Source organism: Artemia sp. Qi Xiang Cuo, chromosome 6 (assembly GCF_049724085.1).
Source record: "Artemia sp. Qi Xiang Cuo chromosome 6, ASM4972408v1, whole genome shotgun sequence".
Taxonomy (NCBI): domain Eukaryota; kingdom Metazoa; phylum Arthropoda; class Branchiopoda; order Anostraca; family Artemiidae; genus Artemia; species Artemia sp. Qi Xiang Cuo.
The window spans coordinates 5012730-5035898 of NC_142799.1; the positions used below are offsets into that span (position 1 = coordinate 5012730).

A 23169-nucleotide genomic window follows, 5' to 3' on the forward strand; every position below is an offset into this window, starting at 1 on the left:
TTTTTGATAACTTGATACGTGATTTGAATAAAAGGAATTCAAATATTTTGTCTATGAAATAGAAGCTAACTCAATTTGCAAAAAGGTATTCCATTTGCACAACTCTGATCTGATTGAATTGTCGCCGAGAATGAGATTTAATCACTGCTAAACCTATTGTTATTGCGAGAGAGTTACCCAATTTACAGCTTAGTGTTAACTGACAGACTACAAAATACGAACATTTTGAAAAGCAGACAAGAAATCGGACATTATAATCAGAATTATTTGATTAATATTTAAAAAGGGGTAATGAGATATATGATCTGTATAATACACAAGTGATGTTTGATAAGTATTGTCAATTTAAAATAGCATCTAACGTCCCCTTCGTCCCCCTCCCATTTCTGAGGGCAGGGAGGGGAGGAGTCAATTTCGGAGGCCCGAAGGAGCTGTTAACTCGGGTAATTTGTTATAAATTTGAAAAATGCCTAACGACGAATAGGAAATGCATTTTTTCTTTACATGGTGTTCGTTCAATTGAAAGCAAGGATTTCTGTTAAATAAATAATTCTTATATTTTTTCCGTTCAATTGAAAGTGAGTATTTCTTTTTAATAAATAATTGTTATACCTTTTAAAATAGCTTTACGGGGCTTGAGGGACTCTGTCGTTTTATTACGTGTGATTTTTTCCTTACATGGTGTTCGTTCAATTGAAAGCGAGGATTTCTGTTAAATAAATAATTCTCATATTTTTTCCGTTCAATTGAAAGCGAGGATTTCTGTTAAATAAATAATTGTTATACCTTTTAAAATAGCTTTACGGGGTTTGAGGGGCTCAGTCGTTTTATTCCGTGTGATTTTTTCTTTACATGGTGTTCGTTCAAAAAGCGATGATTTCTGTTAAATAAATAATTCTTATATTTTTTCCGTTCAATTGAAAACGAGGACTCCTGTTACATAAATAATTGTTATACCTTTTAAAATAGCTTTACGGGGTTTGAGGGGCTCTGTCGTTTTATTCCGTGTGATTTTTTCTTTACATGGTGTTCGTTCAAAAATCGAAGATTTCTGTTAAATAGATAATTCTTATATTTTTTTCCGTTCAATTGAAAGCGGGAATTTTCGTTAAATAAATAATTTCCCTACCTTTAAAAAATATTTAAGGGTATTGAATGACACTGTCGTGCTATTACATTTTATTTTTCTTTACAGATCTTTCAGTCAACTTTCAAGAAGATATTTTAAATAAATAATTCTCATATTTTTTCCGTTCAATTGAAAGCGAGGATTTCTGCTAAATAAATAATTGTTTTACCTTATAAAATAGCTTTACGGGGTTTGAGGGGGTCTGTTGTTTTATTCCTTGTGATTTTTTCTTTACATGGTGTTCGTTCAAAAAGCGAGGATTTCTGTTAAATAAATAATTCTTATATTTTTTCCGGTCAATTGAAAGAAAGAATTTTTTTTAAATAAATAATTGTTATACCTTTTAAAATAGCTTTACGGGGTTTGAGGGACTCTGTCGTGTTATTACGTGTGTTTTTTTCTTTAAAATGTTTTAGGTAAAAAATAGATTTATTATTTTAAATAAAAATATATTTTATTTTTTTTATGTTATATTTAAAGAGAGTATTTCTCTTAAATAAATAATTGTTATACCTTTTAAAATAGCTTTACGGGGTTTGAGGGTCTCCGTCGTGTTATTCAGTTTGATTTTTTATTTAAATGGTGTTAGTCCAAAAAGCGAGGATTTCTGTTAAATAAATAATTGTTATACCTTTTAAAATAGCTTTACGGGGTTTGAGGGGCTCTGTCGTTTTATTTCGTGTGATTTTTTCTTTACATGGTGTTCGTTCAAAAAGCGAGGATTTCTGTTAAATAAATAATTATTATATTTTTTCCGTTAAATTGAAATCGAGGTTTTTCTGTTAAATAAATAATTGTTATACCTTTCAAAATAGCTTTACGGGGTTTGAGGGGCTCTGTCGTTTTATTCCGTGTGATTTTTTCTTTACATGGTGTTCGTTCAATCAGCGAGGATTTCTGTTAAATAAATAATTCTTATATTTTTTCCGTTCAATTGAAAGTGAGGATTTCTGTTAAATAAATAATTGTTATACCGTTTAAAATAGCTTTACGGGGTTTGAGAGACTGTGTTGTTTTATTCCGTGTGATTTTTTCTTTACTTGGTGTTCGTTCAAAAAGCAAGTGATCCTTTTAGATAAATAATTTTGAGAAATTGTAACAGCTATTGACGTTTTTTGGTGGTCTTTGTTTTGTTCTTCTTTGTGATTTTTTCTTTACCAGGTCCTATATCAAAGAGAGAGGAGGTCTTTTAAATCAATAATTGGTCTGAAGGGTAAAATCTATTTACGGGATGTTACTGGCTCAGGCGTTTTATTACGTGTGATTTTTTGTTTAAAATGTGTTAGTTAAAAAAGCGATGATTTATGTTAAATAAAAAATTATTATATTTTTTACGTTAAGTTTAAAGAGATGATTTCTGTTAAATAAATAATTGTTATACCTTTTAAAATAGCTTTACGGGGTTTGAGGGGCTCTGTTGTTTTATTCCGTGTGATTTTTTCTTTACATGGTGTTCGTTCAAAAACCGAGGACTTCTGTTAAATAAATAATTCTTATATTTTTTCTGTTCAATTGAAAGCGAGGATTTCTGTTAAATAAATAATTGTTATACCTTTTAAAATAGCTTTATGGGGTTTGAAGGACTCTGTTGTTTTATTCCGTGTGATTTTTTTCTTTACATGGTGTTCGTTCAAAAAGCGAGGATTTCTGTTAAATAAATAATTGTTATACCGTTTAAAATAGCTTTACGGGGTTTGAGGGACTCTGTTGTTTTATTCCATGTGATTTTTTCTTTACATGGTGTTCGTTCAAAAAGCGAGGATTTCTGTTAAATAAATAATTGTTATACCTTTTAAAATAGCTTTACGGGGTTTGAGGGACTCGTACGGGGTCGTGCGCGCTCGTAACCTCGTCTAAATTAACCTTAAAAAAATGAAATAAAGCTATGTCGACTTTGCATGGTTATTGTATATTGAGCAACCTCCACTGTCTCTGATTGGTCCCTAAAATGGGTGTTGTCTAAAAAACCAGTCTGGCTGAAAACGTGGAGTTTTCGTAGTGCTCACTTTTTGCAATGTGTAGGAACCAGTGGGGAATCCCCGCTGGTTTGGAAAGGTGCCAAGGAAAGGCATGGCAATAGCATGTAGTTTCAAAACGTGTTTAATCACGTTTCTTGAATGAAGTATCTGTACTGTATATTCAAGAGGTGAAATCAATAAAGAGCTTGTTACTTACTTACAAATATTTCTATAGTTTCTTGAATGAAATTTCCATATTGTGCATCCAAGAGTTGACTTCTAGAAAGAAATTGTTACTTACTGAGAATTTTTTCATAATTTCTTGAATTAAATTTCTACATCGTGTAGCTAGGTGAAAATTGTTTGTGATAAAGAGAAAACAGTTACTTACTTGAGATTTTTTCATAATTTCTTGAATGGAGTATCTGTACTGTATATCCAAGAGGTGAAATCAATAAAGAGTTTGTTGCTTCCTTACAAGTATTTTCATAATTTCTTGAATGAATTGTACTCTATGTTTGTCCCTGAGACACGATGTGGCTTTCCCACTATTGCTCTATGGCCGGTTATCGACACTACCTAGTTTATTGCATGTATTAAATCAGAATTTTTTACACAGTGGAACGATAAACACATAATTAATATCTCTAAAAAAGTGAAGATGAAGCATTTTAAGAAAGTGTGTTCAAATGATAGTGTTATTGTAGCATTGAATGCTGACAAGGAGAAGTATTTAAATTATGAAATAAGTACAAGTGGTAGTACTATCGGATACGTATGCGTGCGTTGTCATGACAGTAAGAAATTGAATTTCTTTGGAGTACCAAAAAAATTCAACTCTTATGATGGTGGATATGCGAGATTGAGATCTCCGGAGATGATTACACTCAAAGAGAATGTCAACATAAAAATAATAGCTGATAAAGAGGGGCATCTTCTTGCTAGTGCTTGTGGTAACATGTTACCCAGTGTTAGACCATATCGTCAGCTTTCGGGTATTAGCATTCAAACGAAAGCAAAGACGAAAAGAAAGTCCTACTCTTCTACTAATATCAAAAACAATATCCTGTCTACATATCGAAACTGTTACCTGTGTAAAAATAGTGTGATAATAGACATTAACATTGCTAGAAAAATAAAAAAGGCGTTGGCAGAAAATATCACTAAGGAATATAAAGATGAATCGATGAAAAACAAAATACCAGCAAACGTTACTGCCATTGATCAAACAGTCAATAAATCAAATAATAATAAAGACGAAAAGCATATTGACCCTGTCGATGACACACCTATAAAAATTGTGTATGAGTCAAAATGGAATAATGATTATTCTACTGATTACGAACTAAGAGAAGACAATAGCTATACTATCAAGAGAGTACATGGTGAAGCATTTTATTGAACAGATTCAAAATGTCCAAAGTTGTTCAATTATATATGACATTAGTTAATTAAAAATAAATTATACTTTAAATTCTTACGTATTCATCGTTTTAAGAGTAGGATCGCATATTAAGCATTAAGAATGTCTTTTAAAACATAGCAGATATAAGAAAAAAACTTTACACACATCATATATTGGATAGATAGGTTAACATAGACAAAATCTAGGTATAAGAATGAATAAATTCTCTATCGACATCTATTGACAGATACTTGGGATAGCATTGACAAAATCAAAGTATCGTAAGTAGCAAACTCTTTCTTGAATTCAACTCATGGGATTTCTCGAATTAAATATCAAAACAATAAAGAGTTTATTACTTACTTGCGATTTTATCATGATTTCTCGAATTAAATATCTGTATTATGTCCAGTAAGCGAATTCAAGAAAGCGATTGTTACTTACAATTTCTTCAAAATTTAATTAAAATAATAGAACTATTCTAAAGAAAAAAGACGGGTTAAGCTTAAAGATATTTATTGCTTAAACGTATTAACAGATTTTTTTTTGAGAAAAAAAAACACTACAACAAATGTTTACAAAAAAGATAGTACTGAGAGTTCACTCTTAAACATCCATAAACGAGGGTCTCATGATATAGAATAGTTTTTACCATGTCTTATGGATTTATCACGATCATGTATGTTCTTAGGTATCCACTGTACAAAAAACCTAACCTCGTCTTCAGGACGGTGATAACCCCCCTCAAATTTAGGAGACTTGAACTCTTCTAGACTGAAAAGTGGAATCCTAGGATCACACTTTTGAATTAAAACTTTATCTGTAGGTACATTGCCCTTTACGTAGATTGCTTCAACCCCGAAAAAGCTGCAAATTTCACTGACTTCCTCCTGAACATTTCTCAGTTCCTGACCAGCATTATTGAGTGGTGTCATCACTCTATCATAGAATCCTAGTCTGTTTATATGACATAATGTAGTGCTCCACAAGCTTTTATCATACTCAAACAAGTTATAGTTCACTAGCCAATGATAACAGTCAATTTCTTCGAGTTCCATAGACGATAATAAAAATGCACATTCAAATATAACACCACAGGATGATTTTTTCAAACTGATAAATTCTGTGTCATACAGTCCTATCATCTTGGAAGTTATTAATGTAGTTGTTAAGAAGAAAAATACTTCATCAAACTTTTATACCTTCGCTCAAGGATGAATGGAGTTATGGCTATGGGGGATGAGCCCTAAAACCATCTGAATTAATTGTGGGGAGGAGTCATAAAACCCTTGGAAGTCATTGCGGGGAAGAGTCCTTGAACTCTTGTTATCTATTTCAAACCCCGTAAAGCTATTTTAAAAGTTATAATAATTAAACAGAAATCCTCGCTTTTTGAACGAACACCATGTAAATAAAAAATCACAAAGAATAAAACAACAGAGTCCTTCAAACCCCGTAAAGCTATTTTAAAAGGTATAACAATTATTTATTTAACAGAAATCCTCGCTTTTTGAACGAACACCATGTAAAGAAAATATCACATGGAATAAAACAACAGAGTACCTCAAACCCCGTAAATCTGTTTTAAACGGTATAACAATTATTTATTTAAAAGAAATCCTCTCTTTTTGAAAGAAAACCATTTAAATAAAAAAATCAAACGGAATAAAAAAACAGAGTCCTTCAAACCCCATAAAGCTATTTTAAAAGGTATAACAATTATTTATTTAAAAGAAGTCCTCGATTTTTGAACGAACACCATGAAAAGAAAAAATCACACGGAATAAAACAACAGAGCCCCTCAAACCCCGTAAAGCTATTTTAAAAGGTATAACAATTATTTATTTAACAGAAACCCTCGCTTTTTAAACGAACACCATGTAAAGAAAAAATCACACGGAATAAAACAGCAGAGTCCGTCAAACTCCGTAAAGCTATTTTAAACGGTATAACAATTATTTATTTAACAGAAATCCTCGCTTTCAATTGAACGGAAAAAATATAAGAATTATTTATTTAACTGAAATCCTCGCTTTTTGAACGAACACCATGTAAAGAAAAAATCACACGGAATAAAACAACAGAGCTCCTCAAACCCCGTAAAGCTATTTTAAAAGGTATAACAATTATTTATTTAACAGAAAATCCTCGATTTAAATCTAACAGAAAAAAAAAAAAAGAATTATTATTCAACAGAAATCTACTATTATTGAACAAACACTATTTGATCAAAGTATCACACACAAAGACATGATAAAGTCGCTCGGAAATTGAAAGTCTCTTTTAAAAAGGTATAAAAAAAATTCATTTAAATAATCTCCTTGATGTCAATTGAACGGAAAAAATATGAGAATTATTTATATAACACAAATACTCGCTTTTTGAACGAACATCATGTAAAGAAAAAATCACACGGAAAAAAAACGACAGAGTCCCTCAAACCCCGTTAAGCTATTTTAAAAGGTATAACAATTATTTATTTAACAGAAATCCTCGCTCTCAATTGAACGGAAAAAAATATAAGAATTATTTATTTAACAGAAATCCTCGCTTTTTGAACGAACACCATGTAAAGAAAAAATCACACGGAATAAAACGACAAAGCCCCTCAAACCCTGTAAAGCTATTTTAAAAGGTATAATAATTATTTATTTAACATAAATCCTCGTTTTCATTTTAACGGAAAAAATATAAGAATTATTTATTTAACAGAAATCCTCGCTTTTTGAACGAACACCATGTAAAGAAAAAATCACACGGAATAAAACGACAGAGCCCCTGAAACCCCGTAAAGCTATTTTAAAAGGTATAACAATTATTTATTTAACAGAAATCCTCGCTTTCAATTGAACGGAAAAAATATAAGAATTATTTATTTAAAAGAAATCCTCGCTTTTTGAACGAACACCATGTAAACAAAAAATCACACGGAATAAAACGACAGAGCCCCTCAAACCCCGTAAAGCTATTTTAAAAGGTATAAAAATTATTTATTTAACAGAAATCCTCTCTTTAAATTGAACGGAAAAAAATATAAGATTTATTTATTTAACAGAAATCCTCGCTTTTTGAACCAACACCATTTAAATAAAAAATCACACGGAATAACACGACAGAGTCCCTCAAACCCCGTAAAGCTATTTTAAAAGGTATAACAATTATTTATTTAACATAAATCCTCGCTTTCAATTGAACTGAAAAAAATATAAGAATTTTTTATTTAAAATAAAACTTCGATTTTTTTACTAACACCATTTAATTAAAAAAACAAACGTAATAACACGACAGCGCCCCTAAAAACCCATAAGGCTATTTTAAAAGGTATAACAATTATTTATTTAACATAAATCCTTGTTTTCATTTGAACGGAAAAATATAAGAATTATTTATTTAACAGAAATCCTCGCTTTTTTAACGAACACCATGTAAAGAAAAAATCACACGGAATAAAACAACAGAGTCCCTCAAACCCCGTAAAGCTATTTTAAAAGGTATAACAATTATTTATTTAACAGAAATCCTCGCTTTATGAAGGAACAAAATGTAATGAAAAAATAACATGGAATAAAACAACAGATTCCCTCAATCCCCGTAAAGCTATTTTAAACGGTATAAAAATTATTTATTTAACATAAATCCTCGCTTTTTTAAAGAACAACATGTAAAGAAAAAAATCACACGGAATAAAACAACAGAGTCCCTCAAACCCCGTAAAGCTATTTTAAAAGGTATAACAATTATTTATTTAACAGAAATCCTCGCTTTCCATTGAACAGAAAAAATATAAGAATTATTTATTTAACAGAAGTCCTCGCTTTTTGAACGAACACCATGTAAAGAAAAAATCACACGGAATAAAACAACAGAGCCCCTCAAACCCCGTAAAGCTATTTTAAAAAGTATAACAATTATTTATTAAACAGAAATCCTCGATTTTTGAACCAACACCATGCAAAGAAAAAATCACACGGAATAAAACGACAGAGTCCCTCAAACCCCGTAAAGCTATTTTAAAAGGTATAACAATTATTTATTTAACAGAAACCCTCGCTTTTTAAACGAACACCATGTAAAGGAAAAATCACACGGAATAAAACAATAGAGTCCGTCAAACTCCGTAAAGCTATTTTAAAAGGTATAACAATTATTTATTTAACAGAAATCCTAGCTTTCAATTGAACGGAAAAAATATAAGAATTATTTATTTAACTGAAATCCTCGCTTTTTGAACGAACACCATGTAAAGAAAAAATCACACGGAATAAAACGACAGAGCTCCTCAAACCCCGTAAAGCTATTTTAAAAGGTATAACAATTATTTATTTAACAGAAAATCCTCGCTTTCAATTGAACGGAAAAAATATAAGAATTATTTATTTAACAGAAACCCTCGGTATTTTAACGAGCCTCCTGTAAAAAAAAAATCGAACGGTAGAAAATAACGGAATCCGTCAAACTCCATAAAGCTATTTTAAAAGGTATAAAAATTATTTATTTAATATAAATACTTTATTTCTATTGAAAAGAAAAAATATAAGAAATACTTATTTAACAGAAATCCTTGCTTTTTGGACGAACACGATGTAAAGAAAAAATCCCACGGAATAAAACGACAAAGTCCCTTAAACCCCGTAAAGCTATTTTAAATGGTATAACAATTATTTATTTAACAGAAATCCTCGCTCTCAATTGAACGGAAAATAATATAAGAATTATTTATTTAACAGAAATCCTCGCTTTTTGAACGAACACCATGTAAAGAAAAAATCACACGGAATAAAACGACAGAGCCCCTCAAACCCTGTAAAGCTATTTTATAAGCTATAATAATTATTTATTTAACATAAATTTTCGTTTTCAATTGAACGGAAAAAATATAAGACTTTTTCATTCAACAGATATCCTCGCTTTTTTAACAAACGTCTTGTAAACAAAAAATCACACTCCCTAACAGAACTGAGGCTCCCAAGCACCAAAAAGCTCTTTAAGAAGGTAAAACAATTATTTATGTAACAGAAGTCATCTCTTTCAATTGAACGGAAAAAATATAATAATTATTTATTTAACATAAATCCTCGCTTTTTGAACTAACACCATTTAAATAAAAAATCACACGTAATAAAACGACAGAGCCCCTCAAACCCCGTAAAGCTATTTTAAAAGGTATAACAATTATTTATTTAACAGAAATCCTCGCCTTCAATTGAACGGAAAAAAATATAATAATTATTTATTTAACAGAAATCCTCTCTTTTTGAACTAACACAATGTAAAGAAAAAATCACACGGAATAAAACGACAGAGTCCCTCAAACCCCGTAAAGCTATTTTAAAAGGTATAACAATTATTTATTTAAAAGAAATCCTCGCTTTCAATTGAACGGAAAAAAATAAAAGATTTATTTATTTAAAAGAAATCATATATTTTTTAACTAACACATTGTAAATAAAAAATAACACGGAATAAAACGACAGAGTCCCTCAAACCCCGTAAAGCTATTTTAAAAGGTATAACAATTATTTATTTAACATAAATCCTCGTTTTAAATTAAAGGTAAAAAATATAAGAATTATTTATTTAACAGAAATCCTCGCTTTTTGAACTAACACCATGTAAAGAAAAAATCACACGTAATAAAACGACTGAGCCCCTCAAACCCCGTAAAGCTATTTTAAAAGGTATAACAATTATTTATTTAACAGAAATCCTCGCTTTCAGTTGAGCGGAAAAAATATAAGAATTATTTATTTAACAGAAATCCTCGCTTTCAATTGAACGAACACCATGTAATGAAAAAATTACACGGAATAAAACGACAGAGTCCATCAAACCCCGTAAAGCTATTTTAAAAGGTATAACAATTATTTATTTAACAGAAATCTTCGCTTTCAATGGAACGGAAAAAATATAAGAATTATTTATTTAACAGAAATCCTCGCTTTCAATTGAACGAACACCATGTAAAGAAAAAATGCATTTCCTATTCGTCGTTAGGCATTTTTCAAATTTATGACAAATTACCCGAGATAACAACTCCTTCGGGCCTCCGAAATTGACTCCTCCCCTCCCTGCCCTCAGAAATGGGGGGGGACGAAGGGGAAGTTAGATCCTATTTTAAATTGACAATACTTATGAAACATCACTTGTGTATTATACAGATCATATATCTCATTGCCCCTTTTTAAATGTTAATCAAATAATTCTGATTATAATGTCCGATTTTTTGTCTGCTTTTCAAAATGTTCGTATTTGGAAGACTGTCAGTTAACACTAAGCTGTAAATTGGGTAACTCTCTCGCAATAACAATAGGCTTAGCAGTGATTAAATCTCATTGTTGGCGACAATTCAATCAGATCAGAGTTGTGCAAATGGAATACCTTTTTGCAAATTGAGTTAGCTTCTATTTCATAGAAAAAATATTTGAATTCCTTTTATTCAAATCACCTATCAAGTTATCAAAAAAAAATATATGAAGTAGAAATCTGGTCTGTAAATTGTGTCAGAAAAACTTGTCCTTCATAACACATTATGCAAGGTCCAGAATAAAACAGAAAGGATATCGTATGTGGAGTAACCACATGCAAATACAGGTTTAGAAAAAAAACTGGAATAGTGACAACAAAAAATAATATATTGATATATATTAACAGCTAAACAAGACGCGCTGGTTTTTTAACATGGTTTTACCCTAAAAAGACATATATACCATGAACTAGAAATCTGGTAAATTGCGTCAGAAAAACTTGTTTAAATTGACAAAAGTATAAGACCATGTCCGGTTGGCCTAGAAACATATCTGGTTGGCCCGGAATACGGGGGAGCTCTTTGAAAAGGTGTATACAAGGTCCAGAAGTATAAGGTTGATTACTACTTGCGTGCTTGATTTTTGTGTTTGCTTGAGATTATGTTTGCTTCATTTTAATCATTTTCCACCCACCCCGTTCGGGATGACCTGCTTTTCGTTTGGACCTAGACAATTGACCGACAAGGACTATCTTTTGGCAATCTGCCATCCTTCATCCCCAGAACACGTGCTTGCCATCTCAATATCACTGTCCTTGCTACTTTAGATTATTGAAAAAAGAAAGGTGGTAGGTCTAAATAAAAAAAAAACTAAAATGTAGATTTAAACGGCGCATTTTTAGAAAAAATCGGAGTCTTTTTTAAGGAATGGGTCGAAAATACAAAAAATAGCATAGAGATGCTGACTGGTGTAGGAACAAAGTCAGGGAAATGCGTACAGGTAGCTACAATCAGCAAATACTTGTTAATGGGGCCGCCTTTCATTTGGGTATGTAAACCCGGATGTAATCAAGGTTTATTCGTCTTTTTAATTTTTTGTTGTGTATATACTAGTCACCTGTTTCCTATTTGTATATTTTGTAGTTTCATGTTTATGCACTATTTTCAATCCCTTCTATATTTCTAATGTCAAATCATTTTTACCCTCTTTTCGTTTTTTTCTCTTTTTCTCCGAAAAACAAATTCATCCCATCTAGGATTGCGATAGTGGAGTTTTGGAATAATAACCATATATCTTGTACCATGATTAATGTGGCAATAGGACATTTTTTTTCTTATCATAAATTGCAAGAAGAAGAAAAAATAGAACTTTGTGTCAACACAGACTGTGATAGTAAATGATGATGTCAATCTTGAGATTACATATCCTACAGCAAAAAAAAAATACTACCAAAAATTAATATAGGAAAAACCTTGAAAATAAAACAGATTTGTATTTCGATTTATAAATTTTTATATTGGTTCGACTCATTTGGAGCTTTATCAAGTTTTTTACAATTACTTACGGATATATATTGAATATTACTGGGGAAATCTGTGAATTTTTGTTTATCGGGACGGGGGCTTTAACATTCAAAAATACTCTCAAGCCTAAAAATTGTCTTGAAAATTTATCATGAACGTTATGAAAGAGGATATCCTTCGAACATTCTATAATAATTCATTCTATATGATGAGGGTGAAAAAAAAAATTACATGGTATGGGAACTGCTCACAATAACCAATGCAGTGCAACCACACTTAGCATGATGACTTGCTTCACTTTAAACACCTCCGTTTAGGGGCACTAAATCAAGAAAATATAATGATAAGGCAAGGATGTTTCTCAATTTGTTTTAGTGAAGATACAATAGAACGTGCGCTTTTCAAATTCTAGGGGGCAAATTCCCCCTCCCAGTGTGAGGCCTCCCTGCCTCTGTCTATAATTTGTGTAATTATAATTGACAAAGCCGTATCCAGAGGGGGGTAGGGGGGTTTGAACCCCTCCCGAAATGTTTTTTGAGTCGTAAAAACGTAACAAAAATGGATATAAACAATTTTGTATGCTTTTTTCGAGTTTTTTTGTATAAACCCTCCCCCCCCCCCTCCGAAAAAAAATCTTTGACTAAAACCCTCTCCGAAGAAAAATCCGGGGTGTGGCCTTGATACTATTATACTTTTTTAGGGATATTATTTTTGCGTCGCAACAAACTTAATAAATGGGAATAGACGATCTACGAAGAGTCAAAGCAAGTTTTTGAGGATCACAGGTAAATATGTATTCCTTATGAATTTTTCTCTCAGCATCTTTAACAACTACTTATAAGCAGCAGAGCAGCTAAGAGCAGAGCAGCAGAGCTTTGGATGGGCTTCGAAAAAAAAAATATCCATAGTGTACAAACACTTGAGAGGATCAGAAACCTATTGATTCTGAATGTCAATTGAAAAATTTTACTTCAGTTATCCATTGTTGAACGTTACATATTTGTTTCGAGCTGAGTATTACGCTCATAGGTAATTATTTTTCTTATGACGACTATTCTTTATTTTTACTTACCCTTTCTCAGCTGCTGCTGCAACAGATTCAAAGCTGTATAACCCCATGTACCCAGAAGTGTTTCAAGAATTTTACTGATTGACCGATTTCGAAACTGCGAATAAGTGTGAGGGTTCAATTCACTTATCAAACAAACAAAAATTACGCCACGAAAAGATTAAAATGTGGGACTGATCAAAAAAAGGCCAGAGTTTATCCTTACAAAAACTTAAGATCAGTGAAAAGGAATGTTAAGTAATTGTTTCTCAAATATTTATATTTTGAAAATTTTAATTATATTGAATATCCTTCTATATTATATTCTTTAACTTATTGATAACCTTTGTAATTTGAATTATTTATATTCTTGGTTTTATATGAAAAACCCCCTTAGAGTAAGGTGGTAAATAAAAACTTTTAATAAAAATCACCAGAATAAGGCTTCTGATGTTGGAAAATTACTTGCAGAGCTGGGTCTATTCACCAAATTTAGTCATTCTACCTGTATGTTTACCAGAGCTGTAGCTAGGATTTTTGCTCGAGGGGCGGTATTTTTTTGTGCGTTGGGGGGGGGGGTACAATAAAAATTAAAAACGCAATGAAAATTTGTTTTCATGCATTTTGTTACGTTTTTATAAGCCGGGAAAAAATTTCAGAGGAGGGTCCAAAACCTCTCCCCCCCTCACTGCTAAGGATACAGCTTGGGTATTTATCATTGTCAGGAACTCTCAGCCAATCACTAATCTTTAGCTCTGAAAACAATCACCTGACGTGTGACAACGAGCACCAGAATATGGTATATGTTTCAGTAAAATGGGAAAGAATCTTAAAATTACTCTTGGTAAGTCTACCCTGTTGTGTCTGACGCAAAACGATCACTTTTATAATTTCAGGGTCGTGTTCTGGGTGGGAGGGAGGGTGGATAAGGTTACCTCAAATTTCGCGTTAGGAAGGGTGGCAAAATCTTTTTCCCCAGTCTTCGCAAGAGGACATACACTACTGCTAAGGTATTTTTTCCTTTTTAGACTTTTAAGATACTTTTTCGGTAGTTTCAGTAAAAAAAAATCTAAAAATCAATTAACCTGCCTCCCCCCAAGTTTGGAAAGAGTTTATTTAGACTCTTCCCCTCCTACATTTCGCATATTGGTGCCCCTTATAAATTATCATCATACAATGTTATATATCAAAAATTTCGTCGAAATGAGCAATTGCTCGAGGCCGGAAACATTTCCAGATTCGTACAGTCGGTCAAAACTAGAAAATTTACAAATAACTGCTAATTAATTATTTAATCAAAATCAAGTATCTTAAGAACTGCTTATTAATCAACTTAGAATTTCGCGATAGAATAACAGATTCGCACCAGTGGGCAAATGCGATTAATTTCAAATTAGCATGATCTCAAGTTACTTCCCGAAGTGCTGGAATAGCAATGAAGGATGTTAAATTTGTCAGCTTAGTTTTGTGAGAATTTTCTAGCACAATTTCGAATAGAGAGCTTACGTGAAATAGTTTTACCGTTGTGGGTTTCTTTACTCCACGAATTTAGTGTCTCGCAAATCAGTTGGATACAGTTCTATGGAATATTATGTATCATCTATTTAAAAGAAATAAGTTCAAGTACCAAGGGTGGTAAAAATAAAATAAAATCTGACTGTTTAATTGATTAAGTGGAAGCTTACACAATCATATGTATCTCAAGAAATATTTCTGTATCTTTTATAAATATATATATAGTGTTTCTCAATTTCTTATTAAGGACTCCTGAAACACAAGGGCCATTGAATTAGAATAAGAAGCTTTTTGAAAAGGACTAGAAACATAGCGTGAAGAGCAACGTATTGAGGAGGGTTGACAACCCCTTCATATAGAGAATAATTTCTATTCTATTTAGTTTTATTGTTGATCCTTAATTTCAGTTGAATTTTTTTTTATCTAATGAATAACAAGATATAAACATCGTTTCATACAGTGTAGAATTATATGAGTAGTGTGCAATGGCGTGATTTTATCAAAATCCTGGTGGGGGGTTGAAGTCGGAGCTAATTTTCCCAAATCAAGTGAAAATGGCAGTGAAAACTGAAAAATGATTCCATATATTACCATGAAGGCAAAGATATACTAAAGAAAACTGAGCTTTTCTCTGAATACTTGAATTATGCAGGCTTATCTTAATTTAGAGAAGATTTTTTGAATGAACTACATTTCATCTGAGGGGGGAGGTTGAGGGGGCAGAATTGGGTTTGGAGGGGCCAGGGGGGGAAAATTACTTGCCTGGTACTCTGAGAAACCATGTATCCTTAGCCAAACTTGTGTGTTCTAGAAAGTTGTGACGGTTCCTCATTATAAGTGCCATTGCTATCGAAACTGCCATCCATGGTTTCAAAATAGTGAAATATGAGGGCATTGCCGCATTTACATCAGTGTTGTGATGTTGAACCGTGAAAATAAATAAACAAAATTAATCGGTTAAATTATTAATTAACACAAAAATTAATTAATTAGTGGCAACGGTTTTCGTCCGTAAAAATTCAATTATTCAATATTCGATCTGTTGATTCCCCAAAAAAATTTTGTTTGATTCAACAATAAACAATCTGTTGATTCCCGAAAACTTCTTCAACTGTTGGACGCAATAGCTTATTTTTTCTGATTTGTAAAACAGACTGATCGAACATAGAGACTTTGCTTTTATTTCTGCTCAAAAATTATCCCTAAATTTTCATCCAAAATACATCCATACTGGAAAAATTCAAGTTAAGAAGAATAAGAATAAGTTTATTTAACAAACAAATTACATGAATAAATAATTTTCTAAACTGGCCGACGGGGAGCAGGGCTCGATGTGTCGGCCAAAAACATAAAAAAAAATTGCCGAAATAACAAATAAAGCATATCAATAATGAAAAAAAAAAGACACACATGGTAGGAGATAACAGAGGAGGCCACCCCAGCGCGAGAACACCACAACAAATTTCATACTAAAATCCAAATTCACCAATCCCAACATCCAGGCAAAGAACAATTTTTGAAATAAGTTGTATCAGAAAAGTAGACCTAGATGCTGAAAATTACTCCTTTTCCCATCTTCGTCTCTCGAATGGAGACGTTAGCTATAAAAAAGCGCTGATTACACAATATAACCAAAGTTATCAATTCACAAGAATTTATGGAGAAAGGAAATGCATTTATGAAAATCTAATAGGGGCCAAATTTATTGTTTTTTTTCCAATAACAATACCAAATTAAGGCATTTTTCATTGAAAATACCCCCAACAAAGTTGTTTTTCAAAATCTATGGGAATGAGGGAGTAATCAAGGTAGCATATGCCCACTTAATTCTCAGCCCTAAACAGCCTGTACAGTTTTTGTTCGTTTAATTCTTTTTTCTCCTGTTGTGCAATGGTGGCTCTTTTATTTTTCAGCTTTTTGGTTCACGCGTTTTATTTTATAATCAGTTCTATTTTTATTGGTGTTAGTCAAGATATCTCTGTTAGTTGTTTTCAAGATTTTCTGTCCACCTAAACATAGAAGAGCGGATATTTCTAACGAAGTTTTCCCTTTTTTAAACATTTGTTGACTGTTTGAAAGTATTTCCTTGGTTTCGCGCTATTGTCGTTTTTTAAAGTGCATTTTGAGACTGAAGGTCGTATATAGGGAGGGTGTGCGTCATTTGGCTACCCTTAACTTCTAGACTCTAAAATTGTCGTGCTAATCTCCTTTTAGTATATTATTGCCCCCCTCCTACAGAATTTATTCTTCCTAAATTATGCCTTTAATATTCACCTATCTTGCTTTTGTAGGCTACTCATATAATTTGAATATTACATTTGATAATCCTTATATTTATTGACTGCTGAAAGCCATTTGGTTTTGTTTTGCTTCATTAATGGTGTGACAACAACAATTGGAGTTCCAGCGATCTCTTAGAAATCCACCTTCCGTCGAAAATTCACCTCATAGTTGTTCTAAGATATTTCCAGACTAAAATAAACATCTCAGTGATGCTAAACATGCTTCATTGACGAGAGACATTGTTTGTTTGGTTTTCCGAGACCTTACTGTAGTGTTTCCGCCTTTTTCTCTAAGATTTAGAAGATTCTTTCTTCTCCAGAGATTTGAAAAACGCATTAATCTTACGTTTGTTTGATAAGTGTCAATAAGCAGAGTGATACTGATCATGTTACTGATTGCATTGGCATAACTAACTTTATAGTTCTGAATATTCAGAAAAAAAAAACTGTAAATTAAAGAAGACATATTCGTATTTAAGCCATGATTACTTGCGCAGAGGACCCCCCCCCCCCTGTGGCGCCATCATTCCTTTTTTTTCTATTTTTCACTGTTTTTTTTAAAATAATTTTGTCAATTAGTTCAATTAGTGGCACCCTTGTCACATTCTCCCAAAATCTTGCTTATTGGTGCCCTTGTCACATTGTCCCCCCCCCCAATTTTTTTACTCTAGATATGCCCCTGCCATTGATGGTTTAAAGTTGAAGCACGAACGTTTAAAAAAATTGATGGACGTGCCAAACAAATCGGAGGACGTGCAAAAAAGATCAAGTGGTGTCAAGAATTATGTGCGCATTTTTTTTTTAAGTATTTTGTTCCTTATGTACAAGTCGGAAAAAATTTCGTGGGGGATGCTCAAGCCGGGTAACCCCGCTCCCATGGATACAACCTTCAAAACCTGAAGCCAGCAAAAAACTGAAGCACGAATGTCCGAAAATTTTGATGGATGTTCCAAATTCATTATTTAATTTAGACAGAAAAACTACAACTTATTATACTATAACTACAACTTATGTATAATTTATATATATATATATATATATATATATATATATATATATATATATATATATATATATATATATATATATATATATATATATATATATATATATATATATATATATATAATTTAAAAAAAATATATATGAAATAATTTATATATATATAATTTATATATATATATATATATATATATATATATATATATATATATATATATATATATATATATATATATATATATATATATATATATATATATATATATATATATATATATATATATATATATATATATATATATATATATATATATATATATATATATATATATATATATATATATATATATATATATATATATATATATATATATATATATATATATATATATATATATATATATATATATATATATATATATATATATATATATATATATATATATATATATATATATATATATATATATATATATATATATATATATATATATATATATATATATATATATATATATATATATATATATATATATATATATATATATATATATATATATATATATATATATATATACCTATTATACTACAACTTATATTCACCTTATTATAAGTGAAAGCTGGGTTTGAGGAGTGTTTATTAGTTCATTTCCAGAAAAACAGAAAATTGCGTGAGTCTAAGGGGTGGGTTAAATCCCTTTTTATCTTCGTGTGTATTTTCCTGAATATTTTTATTTCTCTTTTTTTTATTTGATTTTCAGTTTTTCAGAATCGACATTAACCCTCGCATATGAGTTTTCACGTTTTGTTAGAAAATTAGCTTGATTTAATAGATACTCGTTATTCGCCTATTACTATTTTACTGAACGAAATACTAACCACATTTTTAAAAAATTGTTGGTTTACAAAACCTAAGAGTTTTGAAAAATAATGAACAGGTAAAATATAGAAAAAGAAACTATAAACATGGTAAAAAAAAAATACAACACAGAACATAGTACACAAATATTTTGATCATTAATTTAAACTGTTACTGTAAGAAAATATCTGATTATTTTTCTAATATTTATTTGAATTAAGGTATTTTGCAGTCCTTGTTAGGAATAAAATCGACATAAAATACTGTATACCACATACCTTTATTAAATAATCCTTTTCAACAAACAATCCAGAGTATAAACCATTGGAGATCATAAGATCGCCGCGGCCTCAGGCGGCTTGGTGCTGCGGCAAGTTGTTAGTAGTAGTAGTAGACATTATAAGACTGAAAGCCTAAAATAAATTTTTAGAGCCTATTCGTTTGTCTTTTATTTTTCTTCTTTCAACTGTGCCGTAAGTATACCTCCTGGGTCATTTACGTACGGAAAATCATAGGTGAATTTGAGAAAACTCATTTTATCTTTTTTCTTCCCTCCTTTTTTCCTTATGTTTTACCCTTATGTCATTGGTGGTCATCTGCATCGGCGTCCTTTTCTTGTTTTGACACGTCATAACTAAATTCAATAGAAATTTAATTGAAATTTTTATAAGATCCTAAACAAAACAGTACGGGCTGTGTTTTAAGCAATAAAAATAATATTTTGAATAACATTTCATTTAAAGGCTTGTTATAAAATTAATTCTATCTGTATCCTCGTCACTGTATTTGAATTCAAACGAAGGAAAATTAAGAGGGTGTGTTTTAATTCCAGGTCCACCACAGTTTTCATATGGACATTCCACCCGTTTTGTTTTCACTCGAAGTACCAATGCAATTATAGCAGTTGAATTTTGCTCCGATCCTTCTCCAAACAAATTTTTATGGAAATCAGAGGGAATTCTTTTAGAGGCCGGTGAAGTATTCTATGATGGAAAATTTATAGCTGAACCGTTACGACAGGTGAGAGAAAAAAAGACATATTTTGAAAACACTAATGTTAATTACACGCAAACGTATTTCTGCTGAAATTTTATACAAAAATTAAATATTCAATACTAGAAAGAAAGAGTGGGGTATAAAGAGTGTGGGGGGAAAGAAGAGGTGAGAGAGAGAAAAAAGTAGCGACGACGATGGGAGAACGAGGGGGTTGAGAGATAATTCAAACAAATATGAAAAGTAACAATTGACGCAAACATGAAAAGTAAAGTGACAATTTTTTAGCTTCTCCGTACTTACCTTACCTGATTGTTTTTTTTTATGTTTCTTGTGCCACAAGTAATTCTTTTTCTTTTTTTTTGATACATTAAGATAATTAAACAAGCTAGAAAAATAATGCTAACACTTTCACGAAAATTACTACTTTCCTCATATAGTACAATATTTTTTCTCTCTTTAGCGTTTTCTTTTGCTAACATTATATACGGTTGTCAAAAAGTTTCTGTACTAAACATGATTGTAAATTATAATTCCGGTTGCCGAATTAATTTTTAAGCCTAACTTATGTTTGTCATTTTACAGTTCCTCCGCAGGCCATTGTTTACAGGGCCTACAAGGCCTCCGCATGGTTACCATAAATGTGTAATTTTATTCTTCATGAAATATGACACTCGTCTTAGAAAAAAAAGACTAATCAAATGAAACTCAGAGAGGAAATAAAATAACAAAATGCAAAATAAAATCAAAAAAAGGGTGAGAAACCGAGGATTTTGTCAACCAGTGGCAAACCATGAAGATGAAAAAATAAGCGAATATTTCGACAAGGACCTCCGCCTGCACTGAAAGTCGTTTTCAGTGCTAAACAAAAAAGAAAGAAAAGAAAAAAGAAACCAACGAAAATCGAACCTTTCGAAGTTTGCTTGACAACGACAGTTCAAAAACTAAATAAGAACCAGGTTGGAATCAATGAAAAATAAATTTACCAAGATGATTGAGCAATAATCCTTTGTTTTGCTATAGCTCTAGCTGGTCTACAAATTCCGTCTTCATTAGATGTGCAAATAGGTCCTCTCAACCTTTTTGCACATCTTGGTAAATTTCTTTTTAGGCAATATGACTAACAGCTGTATTTTCTAAAAACACAGTAGGAGACAAAATTCGCAAACAGTCCGCAAGCACAGTTTTAAAAATTTATGGAGACAGCACACCACCTTGCCTGACACCCTTCTTTACTGAGATAGGTTCGATATATCAGACATCCATTTTAACCGAACTAACGAATTGGAATACCAATATTGTAGAACTTTTACAATGGAAGAATTAACTCCTGCTTTAGCTAAGCAGTAAAGCGCTTGCGAATGTAAGTGCCTGAGATATAAACCGAGCAAAAATAAAGTGGCGTTTTTTTCATTTTTGCCGAGACTAGCAACTGACCAAGTATATGATGGACTTAAGAACAAGCAAAACCGGCTCTGAACCCAACTTGACAATCAGAAAAATAAAACAATTGAATTTAAGGACACTTTGAACATGAAAGTATAGGACAGTGATTTCTCTTTTCTCTTTGAGCCTACCATGTGAACATTTTGTTAACGTTAGAGCCTATACCAACGTTTTGTCCTGCCCAAGGAAAGCCATTTCATATATTTGAGAAGTCTTATCAATCAATTCCTTGCAGCAAACTGTAAATAAACAATGACCCATAAAAATAATGCATATATGATTACAAAGATAACACATATAATAAAAACAAAAATAATACTTTACATACCTATGTATATCATACAACTTTGTTTCAAGTGGGGATATAAATATGAAAAATCAGTAATTGTAGAGTATCTGACTATGTAAAATCTGTATAAACATTACAAGATTATGCTTCGTCGAAGAATAAATTTATATTTGAAAAGTAATATTTTTTCTATAAACAAGGGCTTGTTTTCCTCCCTATATACCAATGTGTTGTTTGATCTTATTCCATAAAAAGAAATAATGCAGTCGTATTTATTTATTTGAGATAATTAAAGAAAAAAAAACAAGTTTTTATAACTGAAAGTAAGGAGCAACATTAAAACTTAAAACAAACAGAAATTATTCCGCATATGAAAGGGACTGTCCCCACCTCAACGCCTCGCTCTTTAGGCTAAAGTTAGACTCTGTCTCACAACTTTATTTTTTAAAACAATAGAAAACTTTAGAATAAAGAGCGAGGCATTGAGGAGGGGACATCCCCTTTCATATACGAAATAATTTCTATTCGTTTTAAGTTTTAATGTCGCTCTTACTTTCAGTTAAAAAAGAACTTGTTTTTTTTATTTAATTTCTGAACATTTTTGAATTAATGCAGCTTTGATTTTAGCTCACCCTACTTGAATAATTAAAATAAAATTTGCATATTAATTTTATTGTTTGTTTGTTTTGGCTAAATGGCTTTCTCGAAATTTTGATCTGGCGTAACTTACAAAATAACTTACGTAACGAATTTCTATATTCGTATATTTTTATTACGTAAATGAGGGGTTCTCCCCCTATTCAATACCTCACTGCTTACGCTAAAGTTCAGATTGTGTTCCAATTCTTTAAGAATGACCCTGAATCACAAAGGCCGTTTAATTAGAATAGATAGCGTTTTTGAAACTACTAAAAAAAACTTTAGCGGAAAGAGCGAGATATTGACTGGGGGGAGAACCCCTGATATAAGTAATAATTTCTGTTCCTTTTAAGTTTTAATGTTGCTCCTTACTTTCAGTTGAAAAAATTGTTTTTTTTTATTTAATTTCTGATTGTTTTTTAAATAATCCTGGGAAATCTGGCACCACCAGTGGCGATCCAGAGGTGGCGAGGGGGCGCGCGCCCCCTTAATGTATTTTAAAGTAGTGTAAAAAAATTGCGCCCCCCCTAGAAAAAATCCTGGATCAGCTCCTGGGCGCCCCCTCCTCATAGAAATTTCCCTTCCCCTATGACAATATCCTCCATGGAAATATCCTCCTACGTAGCCCCCTTCTCTGACCACCCCTCCCCCCCATAAAAAAAGTCCCTCCTGAAAACTTCTGCATACCTCCAAATAACTAATACTATATATAAACAATGGGCAAAGTTCATAACTTTCAGCCCTTCCCCTGGGGACTGTGGGGGATTAAGTCATTCTCAGAGACGCATTTATTAAAATTTTGACTGTACTGAACAAAGTGGCTATCTAAAAATTTT

General features: G+C 31.5%; 1 protein-coding gene across 1 annotated transcript in view; it reads left to right on the plus strand.

The window, feature by feature from the left end:
• Nucleotides 1–23169, plus strand: part of LOC148950805 (kin of IRRE-like protein 3) — a 162290-nt gene that overhangs the window by 98989 nt on the left and 40132 nt on the right. The window contains exons 8-9 of the mRNA XM_089090465.1: nucleotides 12961–13045; nucleotides 19799–19986. Coding sequence (XP_088946591.1) covers nucleotides 12961–13045; nucleotides 19799–19986 — 273 coding nt within the window. The remainder of the gene's footprint in view (nucleotides 1–12960; nucleotides 13046–19798; nucleotides 19987–23169) is intronic.